The 21,860-nt window shown below is 34.3% G+C and overlaps 1 protein-coding gene across 2 annotated transcripts in view; it reads left to right on the forward strand.

Annotated features, from left to right (window-relative positions):
* The window catches only part of LOC150104654 (protein PALS1-like), a 282,994-nt gene that overhangs the window by 133,475 nt on the left and 127,659 nt on the right, over positions 1-21,860 (forward strand). For both annotated transcript variants that reach the window (XM_090395246.1, XM_090395247.1), the window contains one exon: positions 9,169-9,439. In XM_090395246.1, the coding sequence (XP_090251372.1) occupies positions 9,169-9,439 (271 nt within the window). The remainder of the gene's footprint in view (positions 1-9,168; positions 9,440-21,860) is intronic.

The following is a 21,860-nucleotide window of genomic DNA, read 5'->3' on the forward strand; positions in this document are numbered from 1 at the left end:
ATACCATTGATATTACATTGAAATATATGATGGATACGAAGCGTATGCAGATGCGTATTTGATCCTTAATGGCCGACTTACGGCACGAAGTAATTATAGACTATAAACATATCCTTGGAGATACTGTAGGTGTGATAACGAGTCAAGGTTGACTTAAGATGTCGGATAAGAGAAAGTTCGATGTGCCTATAAGAGAACTTCAGAAACCCCATTATGATGGCCATAGGCAAATATCTTGGATAAACAGAATAAAATAGTGAACATTGGATATATGGCTAGAAATAGCTGATGTAGAAATATCAACTGGAACGTAAGACCAATAACGTGATAGAATGCCATAATACTTTTAATGACATAGTAATTAAAGTACTATGCCCGTCAAACAAAGATAATGCTGTAGTTGAAGTGGACATAGGAACATCAGCAAGATACCAGACCCAGACGACCCGGAGAAAGGTCGTGTGGAGTGATGCATCCAAGTTCCTGTTATAACATGTGGATGCAATAATAAGCTTATGACATGAACAACATACATCCGCGGACATCACGCTTGGTCATAATTAGCGAAGACTATGGAGCGTGTTGTCTGAGGCATGCTTTTCTGGTCCTAAAACCAATAGAACATGGGCTAAATGATGCAGTTCACCTGAATATTGTTTCCAACCAGGTATATTCATTCATTTTGATCGATTATCTTGATTGTGGTATTTCCAACAGGATAAGTATTACTACATGAACCCTCATGAAATCTGAGGACTCATCACGGAGACAACATAAATACACAGACTATACGATCCCCCGTTCACATTACGCCATCTTCCCACTACGTAATATTTTTGTCTGTTGACCGAGTGTTATCTGACTGATTTTGCCTATTTTGGGGAACGAAAAACCCAAGTGTCTGGGAGGAAAAATCCCTACCGTCCCATACGAGAGCGGTAACTCGCTTTCATTAAAAAAAACAACAACTCATAAACATTCCTGACTATAAACTAAAGAATACTGAATCCGTCGACATTTTCACTCGAAGAGTGCATGTCCCCTTGTGCTTCCAACTGTGCTACGGAGATGTATTGCAAGTCAAAGGATGATGACACTATATAGAGCAAATGGTTACAGGAATGTGATAGTGATTTCATCTTACTGTAGCAGCCTTTTTGATTATTTGGTCTTGTTGAGCAACTTTGGAACGTGGAGAAATGAGATGTTCATGACACAGATTACTGTCACCAATCTAAGATTACTAATATTTATTTTATTTTAGTGTGTGTTATTGTTAAAACCTTACCTTGTGTGTGTTCAATAATTTATCAGCTACTGGATTCTGCTTGTATATATGCATGTAAATAAACACACAAACGGTGGACACGGTGGATATGAAACTTAGGGGTTACGGCGCCGAAACCCTCGAGTTCCGGACTGGTAGGCCGGTTCTCCTTGAATTCTGATGACTCGAATTTTGAGGACTCAACACTTAAAGTTAGCCCCTAAGTTTCAAAACGGGACATAATATAAGGCTTATCAGTTTATTTAGGGTAGATTATTTCCAGCACTTATCGTTAAGCATACAGAAAATGTGCATCGCTATCCTTTTCGATTGTCACATGTATGAAGATATCTTATTATTTATTACATTTCTGTAATGCAGTCGGTACCTACGGGTTCCCTTTGGTTGAAAAGAATTACCCCCCATCTTGGATGCTAGAAGCTTTGACTTTCATTTGAAACTGAGTTAGCTAGTTTCAAAGTTTGGTCTTTCGCAACCCATTATAACACTTCCATAAATGATCCTCATTTTTCATGACTTGCGGGCCTCCAAATGCTGAAATATTTATAAGAATTAATATGGCATGGGTTTATTATGTATTACAATTAAAATTTCAGCACAGATTTTTGAAGGCAAACTTAGCTTTCCAACACATTTAATAATAAAGAATAGAATTTAATAATAAACCATTTCTTTCGAAAATGGGGGGAGCTTTTTTTAATAATCTTGTAGGCCTAAAATTGTACATTATATTTTGAATACAATAAGATTTTGCGATGTTGTCACGTGTTGCTTGTTTTCTACAGGGATTAATGGGTTTCTCCATTTTGCTACAAATGTTTTTTTTTTACTTCCGAACAACTAAATCCTAATCCGCGCATTCTTAGAATGCTATTACATGTAAAGTGTTATTCTAAGGCTTTTTTAAACATCTTTCTATCCGTGAAGAGCAATTAGGTTAATGATTCTTTGCTTGCAGATTCCTTTCTGCAGTCTTGCTCTTATCAATTATCTACAAAAAACCTGATTTTTAATTTCCTCCACTCAAAAATGTACTGAATTGATTTAGGGATAAAATCGGAAGGAAAAATTTGAGGAAACACTCACTTCCTCACTCATTCTTTATAGGGAAGAAAAGTTGGAAAGAGATTATTTTAAAATTCCTACATATTCATCGAGAGGTCCGTGCTGTTGTATTGCGTGCAGTTCGTTTGGGATACTGGACTCAAGCTTCATATGCTACTGCGTTCACGTGAGTAAGAAATCCGTGCTCATTCTTGTCGTTTTGAATTTACTTGGCCTACTACACGAACTGGGTTAACTTCGAAGTTCAGTGACTCGTATCATGTAGTATACTAAAATGAATCCGTAATCGTGTATTGTATTTCTCTACTTTTCTGTTATGTAGTAACATTTACTTCTTTGATGGTGTTGTAAATTGATCGTTCACAGACTACATGTTTTGTCATTTAGTAAATTGGAGACCATTTTTGATCAAATGGCGAAAGAGAGCCACACTAACTAGTTCGCGTGAATGGCTGATTACGGTTAGTAATTTGCTCTTTTCTTTTATATTTAATGAAAGTTGATTTCTGATCTCCTGCATATTTGAGTCCCAAATAATAATATATTGAAGAAATCACGGAAAGTCAATTTATATAGTTTTTCTGGCCATGTTGAAATCCTAATATGCTGTACATTTTCCTAGACTGACAAGCGGAAGTTTGACTTTCTTCCTTCATCTTCTTCTGGTTCCCATCTAACATACGGCCGCGGGAGGGTAGCTATATGCTACCATTCTAGGGAGAGATGATTATAAGCAAGGTGGTTTCCCGTTGCCTTCCTTGCCGTAAGTATTTATGACTGTAACCTGTGTGTTTACGGGGCCGGTTTGCCTGCTTGCGGGATGAAAAACCTCAGATAAACTGGCGGAAAAAACCCTGCTGCCCACGCCCAAGACCGGCTAACTTGGCTATGGCTGAGGAAGATCCTTAAGCTCCTCACGTCGTGGACGGGAATCGAACCTAGGACACTCCTTCCCCAGGCATATGGTTGCGAAGCGCAAAGCCACTAGGCTAACCGCGCGGACTAAATTGTTTAATGTAAATATGCCATCTAAATTGTTTCAGTTGACAACGATTGAAATAATGTTAATTTCCATTAATTACTATTCATTGTTTCACTGAAGAAAATATACTTTCTGAAGCAATATTTTCAATGCACATTTTCCGTAATGCTATCAAACGAAAATATACTCTAATCAGTAAAACATCGTAAAAATGAAGATATTAACCATCATATAAGAATCATTTGAACCATAATTCGACATGTTGCAATTCCTGTTCTGAGTTGAATATTAATGTTCTGCTATTTCATTTCGATAAACGTATTCAACAGGGTACATCTGCCAAATTTAATGCTTTAAATCAAACTGATAAAACCAGAGACATTTGAAAAAAAATATTGAAAATAATTTTTTGATATATAAAATCTATTGCAAAAAGATAAAGCTCTTCCTCAGACATTTACTAGTCGTATTATTCAACCGTTTTCAACCCAATTTGGAATATTGTTTCTAACATTAAGATCCCATGACAATATTTTGGCACAATCAGACCAAAATTGGTTCACTTAAAACAAGAGAGGGAGGAAATGAAGATATAAAGGAAAATAATACAAGCATTGTTTTATCCAAAATCTGTTGCATCACGATACCTATAACAGCCTACTTGGCTGACATTTTTTTAAATCGTTAAAGTAAATTTGCTAACGAAATTCGAGCAATGCTATAGCAGTAATAATGCTGCGATTATTTTTAATAATCGGCGATTAAATCAACTATTTTAGTAATTTTAGATTGATTCACTTTTCTTTTACATGAGATATTACTGAAAATTATATCCTTTGCATCCATATTATACCTTTTTGAAATCTCTTCCCCCAAAACAAAGGAATATTACATGAGCTGCCCAACTTTTGCATGGTCAAACAACAGTAACTTACACCTTTCAAAATTATTAGTGGTATCGTTAATACACAAATTTAATAGCAGTAATCTAAGGATAGAGCAGTATGGTGTTTCACTTTTCGTCTTCATTCTTTCGACTTTGCTTCTCTACATAGTTTTCTTTAATATCTGTCAAACTCTACCATCTTATCAATAGCACCAGTTTATGCAATTATAAAAAAATATGTGGTATTCTCGAAGGCCATGAAAATTCAACATTTTATATTATGAGTAGATTACTGAGGCTCATTCCCTTCCATAAAGTCTCCATAGCTCAGTCTGTTGGAAAGATCCGAGTTCGAAGCGTCTCTAGGACGAGAATAACCTTTATAAGAGATTATCATCTGCTGCTGAATTATTAGTCTGTCTTATACAAGGTCGAAGATTTTTTTTCCTTCGAAAACCCAAGTTTCTCAGCCAACAAAACAGTCTAACGGCCAGAAAAATATCCGCAGTTAACAGGCACAATATTAACTGACCTTAGTCGCTTCGATAGCAATTCCAACATCAGAAAAATGGTGGGATTAAAAATTAAATGCTCAGATGAACATTGCTCGTGGAAGTACGTTTATTAGAAACTAAGAAAAATCACGCAAAGTACACTTTGTGTGCAAAGAAGTAAACCGAATGGGTAATTGTAAAAATTGTAAGGATATTTTTGCGCCTGTCAGTTATTTGAAACAGGTAAAAAAAAGTTGCTTCGGGGGGGGGGAGTCTATTCAACTTCAATGCCAAGGCTTATACTATTATAGATGTGTGATGCATTGATGTCAGGAGATGCTTGAAGTTATTGCTATTCCATTACGGTAAATCTCAAGGGAATTTGGTGCTATTAAAAGTAATGTGATGCGGGACTGAATTCGACTGCTATCCTTTCACCTGTTGGAGAATGATATGGAATTTTAAAGTAGATACGGTTTGGGTAAGTAGATAAAGTTGCAGGCTTGTTTGAAAGAAGTATAGTACTGAAATCAGAAAAGCTATAAGTGCGATTTATTCTTATTTAGCGTTGGCGTACATAGGGAAAAAAATGGGTGGAAGAACTGTCTTTCACATACTCCAAATTTGGAAGGCTGGAAAAAAAATTGAGGATAAAAAAGCTAACCCTCTCGTACAGTAATCATAGAGGGATTGTCAGAGAAACTACAAAATGCAGTCGACTTTATCTAAGACAAAAGCTTTTTAACTTTGCTTCATGTATGGAAGCTTCTGTATGGAAGCTTGTTATACTTTCATTCTAAGAAATCGGCTATAGTTACAGAGGATGTTTCGATAATGCATTTTGGCATTTATACTTCATCCAGTGAGTGAGATTTCTCATTTTCGGGCATGGAATTACTGTAAATGTAAAGTTCATCTATAGTATATTTTAGTAGTGTTGAAATGGATTAAAGTCGTATAGGTTGGCAATCCTACTCTAGAGACTAGACGTCATTTCAAGTCTCCAGTAAGCAGGGAGGCAGTTTAGACGATGAAAATCATCTAACCTGACTTATAGTGGGATTCGAATTCTCCTTGAGATGCTATCTTCTTCGTTACTCAAGCCTACGAAAAAAAGTGCAGACTCCTCCGCAAAATTGATTTAATTATTTTTAAAAATAAAGAATTACGCACCTAACCTTATTTAATAGTTATAAAAAAAAATCTATTTGTGAGGTTCTTGCATTTCAAATATGAATGGCCAAACATGGGTAAACATTAAGGGTTAAACATATTAGTATTCATACATTTTGGGATAGCTTACTTTAGATTGCATGTTTTTTACAATATGTGCAGACCATATTTCATCATAATAAACAAAAATAGCATGCATGCAATGAAATTAGTACATTTTGAAATCCAAAGGCTGCATTTATTTTTATTTTTTTATTTATTTATTTATTTATTTTACTGAGTTTTAAATCCGATTATCTAATGAATTATAGAGATCGGTATTTGAGCGGTTTTGAATCCGCAGTATTCTTTAATCCTAACTGTACTGTCATCATTCGTTGTTACCGAGTCGCATTCTTGTTCTGAAAGCAAGAGCGGTTTGTAGAGCACTGCGATTAATTTACTGACATCGTTATTTCAATAATGCAAAACCCATCGTTCTCGGTTGTCGTCTTGCTTGTTTTTCAGAGACCATGTTGCGATATTCCTTACATGCGAAGTATGTGGCAAACGAGTATCTTAACACAGTCACGATAATTTATCCTGTAGATAAATCGCAGAAGAAGAATGCCAGATAATAAATAGCTTTTGAAATGAAATATCAGAGATAAACAACAATGAAATTGCCAAACCGCGCAATGTTGGGATAGAGGAACTTAAAAAAAAAAATGAAGGTTACAAAGAAGTATTGCCTGTCCAACGATATTAGTTACTTCACTAGAGATAAATGATTCTTATAATTTACTTATTTCCGTGTAAACTTATTTCTTTACGAAACGAGTGTCTGAAGTTTGAAATGGCAGACAATATCTCAACGGGGAGTATTCATCGGTGTAATGCCCTATAAATGGTGAAAAATGGGAGATCGGGTATCAAAGAACCATTTCTGACCATACACAATGGAATGGGAGAAAACTTGAAGACGATTTGAAGCACTGGTCGAGGAAGAAACTGCGTTGAAATAGTTAGATAAAAATTAATCTACAATATGCTCATTACAGAACTGTTTCCCAATGAATTTGAAAAGTAGTAGTGTGGTATATTTAACAAAAATACACTTTTTTTTTTATTGATATGTTATGAGCAATATTTTCCAAAAATGAGTTTCCTATGGCGGCTTGATTGGCCGAGTGGATAGCATATCCGCTCTCCAATCAGCAGGATGCGGTTCGAATCCCGCTATGGGCATGAATGTTTGTGATTGTCTTTAGGTGGGGAGATGAATTTCAATGCCCACTATGAGACCACTGCTCCACTTATTGGAGGCCTGAAGTGGCTGGAAAAAGTTTCGTGTTTTTCCAGCCACTAGAGCAGGGTTTCCGGACTTCCTAAATATATATATATTATAAAATCAGTAAAAATGAAAAAAAAAAAAAATCCTTAGCCTGCCCACGATACGAATGTACTATATGTTTACAAATAACCTTTCGTGAGTGAGATCAGTATAAATGTACTTATGACTTCTTTAGGATGACATATTCAATGATGAGTTTTCCACGTGTGTGAGGTACAGTTGCTCTTTTGACAAACTCGTAGGTGCTTCAGGAGGCAGTCTCTGTGGAAGATATCCCATAGTACATCTTATATATCTACTAAATGTTGGCCTTTCAGTGGATTGAAACCGATCCTGCATAATAGATACACATTCCAAATTGAAAGTTGTCACCTTTTTTTCCCTTCATATGCAAGGCATTTGCTGCTAAAGGGTCCATATCTTTCGTGTGAAAGATACTGGCAACATTGAACTTGAACCTCCCTGTGATGCTTGAGGCACAATTTTGATTTGAGGAGTCAATTTTAGTTAAATACTGAGTTCAGCAGTATTTAAAATTAAATAAACTTTTCCAGCAGTAAAATTTTACTTTAGAAGATAAGAATTTTGTTTGCTTTTAAACCATCAGCAGTTGAATACCATAATTCGCTGTACTAAATAATTTACTTAAAAATTTTATTTATTGATTAAAGGAAGACATAAGTTGGCTAGAACTATTGATAACAGTACTACGATTAGATAACAGTAATAAGTTAGTTTCGAGAAAAAAAAAATGTTTCGGTAGTTCCTGTGTTTGAGATTCTGGGTTCCAGGCACAATTTTTATTTTAGAAATATGCCCAATCATAACATTCAAAATATTTTTTTTAACCAATTAAAATGTGCATTTTCTATTCTGGATGGACGCATGGATATTTTTCGACGTAAATTGAAAAATGAAAAATCTATGTTCACAGGAATATAAATCATGAAATAAAATTTTACAGGTTTGAAGGCAGACTTTAGCGATGGCAAACAAAACTTAATGGCCATGAAGGATAGAATCTCTTCTACGTATAGTAAATGTTCTATTCTATAGATAAAGCTGCCGTTCAGATATCGCTTTTGCATGCTTTTGATAAACCCTATTGTAATTTTGTTAGGGACAGTGAGTAATATTGAGCACATGGAGACATGGCGTGATTAATTCTAAGAAGAGTGATACTTATGAAACATTCGTATGTAATTTATCGCAATATTTTTTAATTAAAACTTATTTTATTTAAAATTTAAAAGTAATTGATCAACTTTTCTTTTCTTCTACTGTTCACGTATACCTAAAGTATAGTCTTCAATTGAGATGTCACTCGCAATTGAAGTAAGTCGGGACGTTTTTTGCCCATGTCCCTGCAAAACATCACTAGAGTGAATGATCTACCATTTCCGATGCCTTATCTCGAAAATCATTTCCTGTTTTTAAAGTTGTTTCAAGGAGTTCAAAGAAGTAATTCTTTCGACGGCATTCTGAATAGAAACTCAAAACAGAAAATGGATTCCATTTTGCATGTCGTTTGGTAATCACTTCTTCGGTCCATTCATCACGCTAACAACCGCTGACGAAACAGCGAATTGCATTATGAGCAGCTTATGTGTGCGTGAAAGCATCTATCAGCTGTATTTGCTACTTGGTTCCAAAATAAATACAAACATAAATGTAATTCTGTTCAGTGAGTCCCAGATATTTACATAATAGCATCAGAGTAAAACTTTTATTACATTTATTATAAATTAACTAGAGTTGGGTGTGATATTAGCAATTCCCCTGATGTAATTACTTCAATCCACTATTTGCTTGTCAGGAATGTCGGGAGGATCTGTGCGGAGAAGAATAAAATGGCGCGATATTGGGGGTTGATTGAAATATCCACAATAGAATTAGTTTGCGAATTCTTGTGACTAGCATGTTATATAAAGCTTCTTATATTTCCAGGAAGACATCAGGAAAAGGAAGGAGGAAGAGGAGCGTCTAGCACAAGAGGAAGAGTTCTTGAGGTCATCTCTAAGGGGATCGAAAAAGCTGCAAGCACTAGAAAATGACCGGCCTTCTACACCTCCTTCAGGAGTAATCAACACAGCTTTTGAGTTAGAGGAAGGTGACTCTGGAACTCTCCCTATTGGTCAGAAAGAATCAAGGGGTCGTTTGGTCGGCGATGTTATTGACGGTGCAGGACCTGAGATTCCCGATCTTAAAAGCATAGTAGGTAAGTTATTAGCTATGTAAAGGCATTTGCTTTTGTTTCTTTGTACATTTAGAGACACTTAATTGAATGCTAGTGGATCATTTTTTCAATTATAGCTGCTACCAACAAGTTTTAATAACGCCTAGTTTTCTATTATACTACGGAGATTTCCTTTTTAGGCGAAATGCTAAAGCAGCTTTAAACTCCATTATAAACTTAAAGGTTTGCATAATTAAAACCCTTCATTTTCCTTCCGAGTATTATACTTATGCTTTTGTTGTATCTAGGTTATTTTAATCTCCAGATGGCTATTTTATCTTTGAAAAGTTGGGTCGTATATTTAATTGAAACGATTAATTAAAAGGCGTATCATTAAGGTTAATGATAGCTAGGTATCCTAATTAAAGACCAGTGATGAAGTTTGCACCGAGCTGCTGTAAGATAGGTAAATACTGCTGCTTATTTTGAAGTGAGCATGGTCATTAACTAATTAAGCATTTCACCGCTATGATTGATTATTATAATCATTTAAAATATTTCTCTTTGAAATGCAAACAAAGCCACTACTTTTTCGGAGGTCCTTAAACACTTAACAGAAATTTTGATGTTCGGATATCGAATGCCAGAGATCGCGTCGATTTGTTGCTGAGATTAATGAGCTCGCTAAAGGTATTATTAGCTCAATAAGTCATTTATCACTGTCAATTTTAATGTGCATGCATTTTGAAAGATTAAGTAAAAGCAAATAATGGAAGCAAACACTTAGTTCTCAGCGTGATTTATTACACGTTGATAGTTGAATTGCAGAAATAACGTACTCAGGGCCGGCGGAAGCGAGCATGCGGACACCGCCGCTGGGGGCAGCGTTCATAAGTTCATTTTTAAGAAACAAAATTTTTATCATGAAAACAAAAAATTCTTAGAATGATCAATATTAAAATAAATAAGGCTGGATACAGCGAATAAAAATTGTATATTGCCGCCTCTTTGATCAGCTGTCTGTTTACAATTTTGCAGCGAGAGCAGGCTAAATGCTTGCCTACAGAATTCTGTGTCTACTGCAGTCTATCTAAAGTGAAATGGTGAACAGTTTTATGTTCAGAAACGAAATTTCGTACAAAACATTTGTTGCGAGTTAACCACTCATATGGTAAGCATCTCAGTAGGCTACTGACAGTAGCGCAGTGCACCCTATTATTTCGTCTCTGTGTCGTGTTGTGTTATAATTTCTTGTGGGTATAAAATAGAAATGGAATCAAAAATTAAAAAAAAAAGTTATCCAGTGCACAAAATCGTAAGCGTCATGCTGCGAAAGAAGCAGATGTTAAGAAACAAACTGGGGCTCTTAATAAATTTGTTAAAATATTAAAATATTCTGATGCATATTGTAACCAACTCGATACATTAGAAATCAGAGTTGAAGAACCGTGCACATCATCCAGTTTGCATGAAAGTACTATTTTAACTATTGAACAAAATAACAAGACACATGATTTAAGTGAAAAACAGAAAATTTAGTTGTAGTTGACCATGAAACTAACACATTGTTAGTCTCTGTAAATTTAGAAGATCCAGGTGAATGGGGAAATATTGATGAAACATTATGAGTTGTTTTAATTGAAATGGGACCTGTTCAACAGAAAAATATAATGTATCTCAGAGATACATATGGTCATAAATTTGGCGACACGTATTATAATAGAAAAATGGAAAAAAAAACAGTGAGCTCGTGCCAAGAACATGGCTCATTTATTCCGAAACTTTAAATTCTGTTTTTTGCTTTTGTTGCAAACCTTTCGCACCTACCGAATCAAGTAGTCTTGTAGAAGGTTATAACGATTGGAGAAATGTAAGTGCAACTTTGCATAGACATGAGACTAGTTTAACTCACATGAAAAATTTCTTAAAATGGAAGGAAGTTGATAAAAATTTAAAAAACAAAACTACTATTGATTGCCAGACTCAGTTGGAAAAGAAACATTGGACGAGTGCTTTAAAACGCTTGATTGAAATGATAAAATTACTTGGTAGCCAAAATTTAGCTTTTCGCGGATAATCTGATAAATTATATGAAAGGAATAACGGCAATTTTTTAAAATTAGTCGAACTGTTTGCGAAGTTTGATCCCGTTATGGAAAATCATGTTGAAAGAGCCCTACAAGGAAACAATAGAATAGAGTACACTATTTGAGTAAAGACAGTCAAAATGAAATATTGGAAACTTTAAGTAACGCAATCAGGGATACAATTTTATTATCAATTCCAAAATCTAAATATTATTCCATAATTTTAGACTGCACACCTGATGCAAGTAAAACAGACCAAATGACCATTATTATTCGCTTTGTTTCCTGTGACAACGGAATTGTCAAGATCAGGGATAACTTTGTAGGTTTTGCAGATATATCAGATTCCACAGGACGTGGTTTATGTGCAACAATAATGGAACAACTGGAAAAATGGAACATTCCCATTGAAGACATGCGAGGTCAAGGATATGACAATGGGGCAAATACGAAAGGGAAAAAATATGGGCTCCAAAATGCTTTTAAACAAAAATCCTGGAGCATTTTACGTGGATGTGCTCATTCTCTAAATGTAATCATTAACGATGCAGCCGAAGTGAATGCAGATACAATTAGTTTCTTTGCAATTATTCAAGAAATATATAATTTCTTTTCATTCTCTTACAAACGTTGGGCAATCCTTTTAAAGTTGTTAAAAAAATTAACATTGAAACAGCCATCAGAAACGTGATGGGAAAGTAAAATTAATGCAATCCTCCCTCTACGATATCAATTAGGAGAAATTTACGATGCACTTTTTGAAATTTTAAATAATGAAAATTTTAATAAAGAAACTCAGCATGAAGCACAAACATTATGTGCTAAAATAAAGGACTACAAATTTATTTGCTCTCTTATAACTGGGCATAATTTACTTAACAGAATAAACCCTGTGAGGAAAATGCTTCAAGACAAAAATATGTACATTACACTTGCTTTAGAATCTATCGAAATCTTAAAAATATTCTTACAAGAGTATCGATGAGATACAAATTTTAAAGAAGTTCTAAAACGGCAAAAAAACTGAGTGAAGAGGTGGACGGAGAACAAGAATTTAAAACTGGTACGGAAGTCCGACGACGAAAGAAGACACGACAATTTGATTACGAGCATCATGACGAAACGCCACAATCGCCAGAAGATAAATTTAGAGTGAACGTGTTTTATTCACTTCTAGACGTTGCAATGTGTTCGTTAATAAAACGTTTTGAACAACTAAAACATATTATGATAATTTCAATTTCTTGTATAGATTACTACAAATTAATAACGAAGATTTACGAAAAAATTATGACGATTTAGAGATTCCCTCGAAGGACGGCGACAATAAAGACGTAAATGCAATAGAATTATATGACGAGTTATGTACTTTCCGGGATATTTTTCGGAAGGATAATTTAAATATTCAAAACCCTTTCGATATTCTTAATTTTATTGTGTCCAATAATTTATCTTTCCCTAACTTTTCAATTTCTTTAAGAATACTATTAACCTTACCTGTTAGTGTAGCCAGTGGTGAACATTCCTTTTCCAAGTTGAAATTGATTAAAACCTACTTAAGAACAAGTATGTGACAAAAAAGGCTTGTTAGTTTGGCGTTAGTAGCTATTGAAAATGATATATGTGCGTAATTAGACGTTAAGACCATTATTTCTAATTTTATGAATATGAAATCAAAAACCCTTAAATTTTAATTTAAAAAATTTCAAGTATATTTATGTAATTTAATTTAATTTTCTGTTATTCTGTAAAGGTGTTATTTTTTGAATACTTATATTAAATGTTCTAATTATTTCTGAATTCTTTTCTTATTTTCTCATCTATCTTGAATTTCTTTTATTTTCCTAAAAGATGGTTCCACTTGTATAAAATTTTTTTAATAATTTTTATAAGTTACTAAATTCTTAACTTGTAAAATGCAAGAATTTTTTAAACTTTAGTGCAAATAAATTTTAACTTTAATTAAAATTCATTTTAATTTTGTTAGCGATTCGTATCGGTGAGAAGGCTATAATACCTGTATTATTATATTCAACGATTAAAGTGAAGTGGCTTTATCAAAATTTGCTTCAACTTTTGAGAATTTTTTGAAAATTCGGGTTTTTAACGATTATTCTGCGTACTCAACACCTCAGGTTCGTTACATTTAGCAAACCCATGTGTGGCGGTTCTGTCAAAATTTATTTAAGAAATTTCAAATAATTAAAATTTTTATTATCGTAAAAGAACCACACACGCCCGGATCGTTACAGGGGCGCTTAGATAGACATTGCATGCGGGCGACAGAGACCCTAGCGCTGATTATGTACTCATATGACTGTTGTCGATATTTGGGATTACGACCGAAGCGACTAAGCCTACGAGGCTTAGTGATATTGTGTCTGTTAATTACGTGCGTTCTTCTGGCTGTTTTTTCTGTTTTGGTGGAAGAAAAACCTGGGATTTGAAGCAAAAACTCTGCAATATATCCGTATGAGACTGGCTAACTTACAGATAAAGCTATTGCAGAATTTTTTTTACGAATCTCGACACTATATCAGTTTATTAATATATAATCACAATGATGTGAACTTTAATTTTAACCATCAGTTCACCCTATATTAATTCTGTAACCTACAAGAGAACCAGGCTAAGTTCCTTAATTGGCTTATTCATATGGTAGTGATCTGAATATTGTATGGTGTAGATATCATCGATTAACTTCCGGTATCGAAATAACTGCACTGCAGTGGAATGTTTTTATTCAAATAGAATGACTGTGACATCGGTACCAGCTGGCCATATGTTGTCAAAACTAACGCCCACATGATAAATGCGCAATCGGGGATTGCTTAGACACTGATAAAGAGGCACTACCAGTGCTTGTTTTACGGAACCACATTATTACCAGACGGAATTCTGATATCCGATATCTGACGTTAGCAGGTGGAAAGCAAGCACAAATGAAATATAGGTTGACTCAAGGGTAACCCTTACTGGCAAGTGATTACTGGTGAAATGCTAATACACATATAGGTTCTGGCTCGTTTACATTTCGTTATTTTTTATTTGAGGGATGGATGTCAAAGCACGTGCTTTTAGTTTGCAATTGCCTTTATCCTGAATATCTAAGTTTTATCGGAACATTCAATCTGTGCGTTTGTTCCGAACTATATATAGATATAATCGACACCATCCATCCAGTCCAAAATAAGTTCTGTTCTTCGTATATTTAAAAAATAGAAATAATCTGATTATTCATGTGTAAGGTCCAGACTCTAAATAACAACATAAATCTGAAGCTTGAGGTCTGTGAGACGAGTGATGAATGTAGAAGCGCCTGTAGTAAAGGTTGATTCATCCTGAACTATCCGCTACTCGTCCCCCCCCCCCGCACACCTATCTCTCAGTGTGATTTACATTTTAAGGTCATTCATAACGACGTGAAAATTACTCCTATTTGGAAGATCTATGCAACGCAGCAAATCTTTCGCCTTTCTTGTGGACTGTTTTCTTTCTGCGCAGCCACTCTTCTTTCTAAAGAAAGCAGCGATGCATCTGGCACTCACTCGGATCCTTGAAACTGTTGATAGCCCATCTTGAGGGATCACAGCCATAATGATGCAAGGGGGGGGGGAAGAGGAGAAATGACGCGATGAGCATAGTTCCGTTGGTTGGTCGCTTGCCAGTTGACCATGCATGCTTTTGATGCGGAAACTAACGATAAGACCACATTTCTAGCGCTAAGTTATTTATTATTATTTTTTATTTTTGTTGTGCCTAACATGCAGAATGGGTGGAAGCAATAGGTTGCTTGGAAGTTTTGGTATCGTAAGCATTTCGTTATCTTACATCGTGCGCTACAAGTATGCGTATCTGTACCTAGGAATTCTCTAAATGCGGGAGGTCTTAATTATCATTTGTGCTGTGTCGGCACGCCTCGGTTTCTGTGAAAAGAATAACACGAAAATGTTGACTTATTCCAGTTTAACTGAGGTAAAAACAAACATTTTCTGCCAAACAAAACACGATTATCCATTGCACATACTATTGAATGCGAAGCTTTAAATTTTGGAAATAAAGTCAGCCTAGACTCGTTGAATTGATTTTAGGATTGTAATAATTTCTTCTGTCACGAACTGCTCTTCAGTGAGATCCCCATCTCTTGAAACCATATGTATCCAAACTTTCTTTATGCCAAAGTTTCCATTTAAATTTCATATTAATTTTTCTTTTAGTTTCTCTCTCATTTTTAATAGTTAAACGCCCGTAGCTTCATATTCGAAAAAAGATGGGTTGTTAAAAAACATACCTACTTCAGAGGGATTAGCTGAAATTTTTATGCCTAATAAACTGCATACGGTAGTAATCCGATGTTTACATATTACTGGATATAGAGCTTACCCAATAATTCTACATTATCGCTATATTATTTACCACTATATTTATCAAATAATTATAATATTATTTGTCTTGTTTATTCATTATTTAAGTTGTACTTGTGTTTTAACCTTGTAGTTTCTACTTAGAGATGTAGAATCAAAGATGAACAGGACGATTTTCCCCAGATCCTGAGTGAGACGGAGGGAAGCGAAGTAGAAAAACATTGCTTGCTTTTACTCTACATGTATAGTAATTTGGGTGCTCGAACATCCGGGTTAGAGTAATCACGCTGCACCATGAATAAAGTTACTGTTATTTGAAATAACGGCCGAAACAATTAACTCAGCGGGGGACCAGTGTATTATATCTGTGAAGTGCTGTTGTGGCCATTCTACCTGTTTTGTTGGAGAGGAAGAAGGGGAAAAAAAAAACTTCTCATTTGATATTCTCATCTCATGGGAATGGCAGGGTTTTTTGGTTCAATGGCTAACTCACCTATAAGAAAAAGAAAATGCTCAGCAGGAATAAAAAAGGGAGGTAGGAGTGTATAAAGAATATTTTGAGGGATTTAAAGCTACAATATAGCTTGTATTTTTTTTTAAACGAAAGTAGGTATTGGACATAAGAATTTTTGTGTAGTACTAATGTTTTATAGATATGAACATGTCTGTCATTGGACCGCAGATTTAAAGATTACCCTTAAGAGAATATAGAGCATAGCACACTGATGATGGTGATTATAATCCTTAAATTTTATCCCTTTTTAATGTATCATATATGAAACTTAGTATGTGATGAAGTACTTCATATATTTCATATTCTTGAAAGAGCCTTAGAAGACTTTCTTCAGTTTTTTTTTTCTTCAAAAAAGCAGGCAGAGTTCTGTGTTTTTTAGAACTTCTAAACAGCAGCCAGCCAGCCACATCTTAAAAATGTTAGCCTGTTTGTTTTGTAAAAGAAAAAAAAATGAAGTTCACGTTCTATAGGAAATTTGGACATGGTTTGTGCAGATGTGTTCCCAAATACTTGGATGGCTTTCAGTTGAAGAATATTTCATGCGGGGGGGGACATTTTAGATCCGTCCTATCACTTCTTTCCATTCCTCCCTCTCCAAAAGAATTCATTCTATCAGAAGAAGGTTACTTCGATTCAGCCTTATTTCCTCCAGCTATCGGTTCTCATATCTTCCGTAACGGAAGGGGAAAGTGCCTGGGCATTCGAATCTCATCCGGGATAATGAGCGTTTGCTTTTCAACTTTCAACCAAACCTAAGTAAGCTAGTGTTAGGCCGAAGGGTGACTTTTTTTTTTACGTATCAAAATTAGCGTTTGCTCACTGGCTTCTGAGCATGCACAGTTGACATGCATAATATACTGTCTCGTATCCTTGACTGCTTCGATTGTGATTCCAGAAAACCATGTATTCCCTAATTTATTTAGTGTCCATTTCTAAGTTTTGGATACAACTTCACCTTTTTCTCCTCGTCTCTCTCTCTCTCTCTCTCTCTCTGAATATTCTTTCATATGGCTGTATTAAACAGACACTAGGAATGAACAAGTGACATGAAACGTAAAGAGTATCAATTTACTGGCTATCAGAAATCTTAGCATTGACCCGAGTATATCAAGCATTTCAGTCATGGGTATGGAGGAAACTACTGTTTCTCTGCATTCATTATTCCTTCATTCGTCGTGTATTGTATAATCAGTGACTCCACTAGAACGTTAGTCATTGCGCCAGGAGAAAGAAAAAAAAATGAATGGATGCGGTCTATATCTGCAGAATTTTTTTTCTTCGTCTTATTTTGCAGCAAGGTTAACATTAAACTCCTAGTGAATGGCACTCGAGATGTTTAATTTCTTTATTTCATTGGATTTCCAATTCAGCAACTCTGTTGCTAGATATTGGCATTTTTGCAAAAGCTGGCGACAAATTTAGCGACTTTCACTTGTAAGGAGAGTCAGTTAGTTATACCGAACTTTTTTTTAACTCAGTTTTTCCTTTACCCAGTTGTTGCCACAGTATGGAAACAAATTTTATACACAGTATAGAATTTTTTTTAGCTTTACATCTGTTTTCCGTCATTACTTAATCTCACTGTTCTGTCTCTCTCGGCGTATTTTTGGTTTTTCCTAAGAATGAGAGCAATGTGAAAGGTTAAAACAAGGCTGGTGACTTGGGCGTCTTGCTTGAAAGGATCGCAGCTTTAGTGAATGCCTACATTTTTGACAGTAGTTTATTTAGATTAGGACTACGTTATAACTCCCACGCTCTTCCGGAATTCTCCTGAATGTTGAGACCTGTAAGTAATTAGAGGGCAGAGCTGCTGAATCGTTAAATTTTGAAAAGTGCCTGATCCAAGTGACTTAAGTCTATAAGGGATCATTTGCATTCAGGAAGGGCAGCGCCGGCACGAGGAAATTTTTGAGTGTGGGCAAGATTATTTTTTCTGCCCTTCGGTCGAAATTGCATATGTATATATAAAAATTATATGTATAGTGAATAAAAAAAATATATTTTTTTTTGTGTTTATTATATAATGAGTACATAATTTTAACACAATTTATAAATATTACATAAATTACATTAAATATGACAAAACAAATATGAAAAAATCTAAATTAAGAATTAACAATTTTAATTATTTTTTTTAAAAAAAGAAACCTTCCTAGCCTTAATTTCGGCAAAAGACTTTACAACTTCTTCTAGATTTAATGTCTCGGCTATGTTACTTTCAGTAGATAAAGTGGCTGAGCCATCTAATCTCTCTTGGGACATTGTGGACGTCAAATAATTTTTAATAAATCTTAATTTAGAAAAACGGCGCGCTGCACTTGCAACTGTAGTTGGGGGTTTTAAAAGAATTCGTAGTGATGTGTACACATTAGGAAAAAAGACTTATGCAGTTATTTGTACAAATATAATTTAGTACTTCTTTTGGAGAATAATTATTTATATCCCCCTAGAGAATGTTTTTAATTCATCTAAAAAATCTATTGCTGAAATATCTTTTTGATCACAATCAGACAGAACAATTTCTAAGTCGAAACAAGTTTTTTTTTTACTGTATCATTATCAAATTTTAAGTTACCAATGTTAAAGAAAAATCCAAAAATTGATTTATATTTATTTAGCTGTTCAAATATCTCAGTAATTGATGTTATTGCTGAATCATGAATTACATTAAAAAATTGATTTGAAAACGTCGCTCAAAATTAGTAATTGTTTCTTCAGGACATACATAATGAAATTGAGTTTTTACCTGTCGAGTTCGTGTGCCGTCGTTAGTTGGGAAATCAGCATTTAACCCAATATTTAGAGAAAAGTTATGGGCTTGGTGTTTAACTTTCAAAAAATTATTTTCGCTTCTGTATGACGTCAAGAATTTTTTCGTGACATCTAATGATTTCAAGGTTTCAATAATATTGCAAGAGATATTTTGCAGTTGTTTGCTAGATGCATTGACTTCACTTAGAATGTCAACAAACAAATGTGCCAAATATAAACTTGAAAGAATAATTTTTTTTTTTTTTGCTAACGAACTAGCTTCCAATTTTGTTTTAATGCCTTGTTGCCCAATTAAGCTGTCATCTTCTGTGATGAAAATTAAAGCTTCATATATTTCTTTTACTTGATTTCGTATTGCTTTTACAGCTTCAACGCGACTTTCCCATCTCGTCGTGCGTAAAGGTTTTAAAGTGAAATTTTGGATGTGGTTTAGAATAATTTCCCATCGATGACTCGATGAAGAAAAGAAATTATAGATTGACTGAATAATGTCAAAAAACAAGACCGTATCTACATTGCAGCTTGCTGCATCGCTCAATACCAAGCTCAAGGAAGGCGTACAACACGGAACAAAAAATGCTCTAGGATTTTTGTTCCTTAAAAGTGCTTGTATCCTTGCATTCTTCCCCCCTTCATATTTGACACGTTCATATCCCTGACCATCGATATTTTGAATATTTAAGATTTTTCTTCAAATAATTTTAAAATCACTTCAGCCGTACCACTTCCTGTTGTATTATTAATTTTAATAAAATCTAGAAATCTTTCCTCTATTTGTATAATATCTCGAGTTTCTTCATCTTTTTCTTGTATAGAAACATATCTTACAATTAAGGACATTTGCTCCTGTCGCGAAATATCAGTGGTGCAATCAACAATTATTGAAAAATACTTAGCATTCATTATTTTAGATACAATTTTTTTTAAAATTTCATTACTGAATATATTAATGATTTCATTTTGTATACATTTCCCTAAATAATGGACGTGAATTTCATTGTTTTTTTATGCGTTCTACATGTTTTTATAATACGCTGTCAAATTCGGCGAATAATTCAATCAGTTTCAAAATTTTTCCATTATTATTTGTATATAGAGTATCTGAACTTACTCTGAACGCTATGTTTTCTTTTGCAAGAAATTTAATAACCGATATTATGCATTTTAAAACATGCATCCAGTGTTCTTGTTTGAGTAATTTTAGCTGATGTTGATCAATTGTAGTTTCATTTTTTAAACGCTTTTCCAAATCAATCCATTTTTGAAAATTATTAAAATGTTCTTGAGATTTTTCGTGTCGCTGAAGAACCTGGGACATATGTTTCCAATCGTTATTTCCTTCCGAAATTAAGTTCATAGTTCGAATATTAGAAATAATTTTCAGCATGAAACAAGATACATTTTTTTGAACTTGAGTAAATTAACCAAGATCTTTCAATGGTTTCTCCGTTACTCAAAATCCTATTATAATGCGATACATGAAAACTTCTATTATGTTTATCGCGTGGAACAAAAAGTCTCTTGATTCAGCAGTAGGACCTCGTTTTACTAATACAGTATATCAATTATTGAATTGGACAAGTTTGGCCATAAAGCTGGATCGTCAAAAAGCTCGTAATTTAGTATTGAGGTATTTGAAGTCGAAGCTATTGGATGTTTCCGAAGAACCTGGTTATCATCTAAACATAAATTCGAATTTTTTTCCAATTTCCGATTATTTTTGTTTCTTAAATAAAAATATTCTATTCATAAGAGAATCAAATTTTCTCAATGAAATTGGATCTAAATGTTTCTGTCCCAGGGATTATCAAAATAAAAATAATTATTTGGAGCTTATATAATTAGAATAAAATATAATTATCTTTATAAATATGTATATATATAAATTTAATATTTTTAAAATATATGATATATCCAATTTAATTAATATTTTTATTTTTTCTGCCTCCAGTATAATTGTAACATAAACTCTGTAAGTTAAAGATACCAAGCAATTTTATAAGCTAGGTTTTAATCCTTTTTCCCAAGTAAGCAAACAGACAAGTAAGTCAAGTTTGCACCTGAACACAGTTCAGGTCTGAGGCAACTCGTAGTAAAGGTGGAGTAAGCTACGAGTTGCCTCAGACTTGAACTATGTTCAGGCGCAAACTTGACTTACTTGTCTGTTTGCTTACTTGGGAAAAGTGATTAAAACCTAGCTTATAAAATTGCTTGGTATCTTTAATATAGTATACACTCAAGGTAAAAAAACTTTCTACATAAACTCTGGTAAGTTTTCCGCCTGCGGCATTCGCCCATTCCGCCCCTGCCTCGCGCCTGGCTTGAGGGAGGGCATACATCTGCGGTCAAGAAATTGGTGCCAATAAGCCTTCTCCATTATTTCGAATATTGTGGAATTTAAGGGGATTATTTTTTATTTTTATTTTTTTTTTACCTTCAGTAAAAATACGGGAAAAAAAAAGATTCTGTACATTCCTGATTTCCAAATACATTTCTAACGGCTGCATGTTAGTACCAAAGTGATTTTGGAACATATCACCTTGTGTATCAGAAAGAGGAACATTCCTTTAGGTTGCTGACGAGCGCATTCAGTCATTCCAGTTTCAAGAAAGATGACGAATTGAGAGTAATTGGTGATTTGAGTAGTATGCGTAATAAAAAAAAAAAATAAAAATAAATAAATAAAAAAACGCTTGGATAGCAAAACTGTAATGGGTCTTAAGCTC

The sequence above is a fragment of the Typopeltis vanoorti genome, chromosome 7 (genome assembly GCF_054136105.1).
Source record: "Typopeltis vanoorti isolate ZY-2024b chromosome 7, IOZ_Tvanoo_1.0, whole genome shotgun sequence".
NCBI lineage: Eukaryota > Metazoa > Arthropoda > Arachnida > Uropygi > Thelyphonidae > Typopeltis > Typopeltis vanoorti.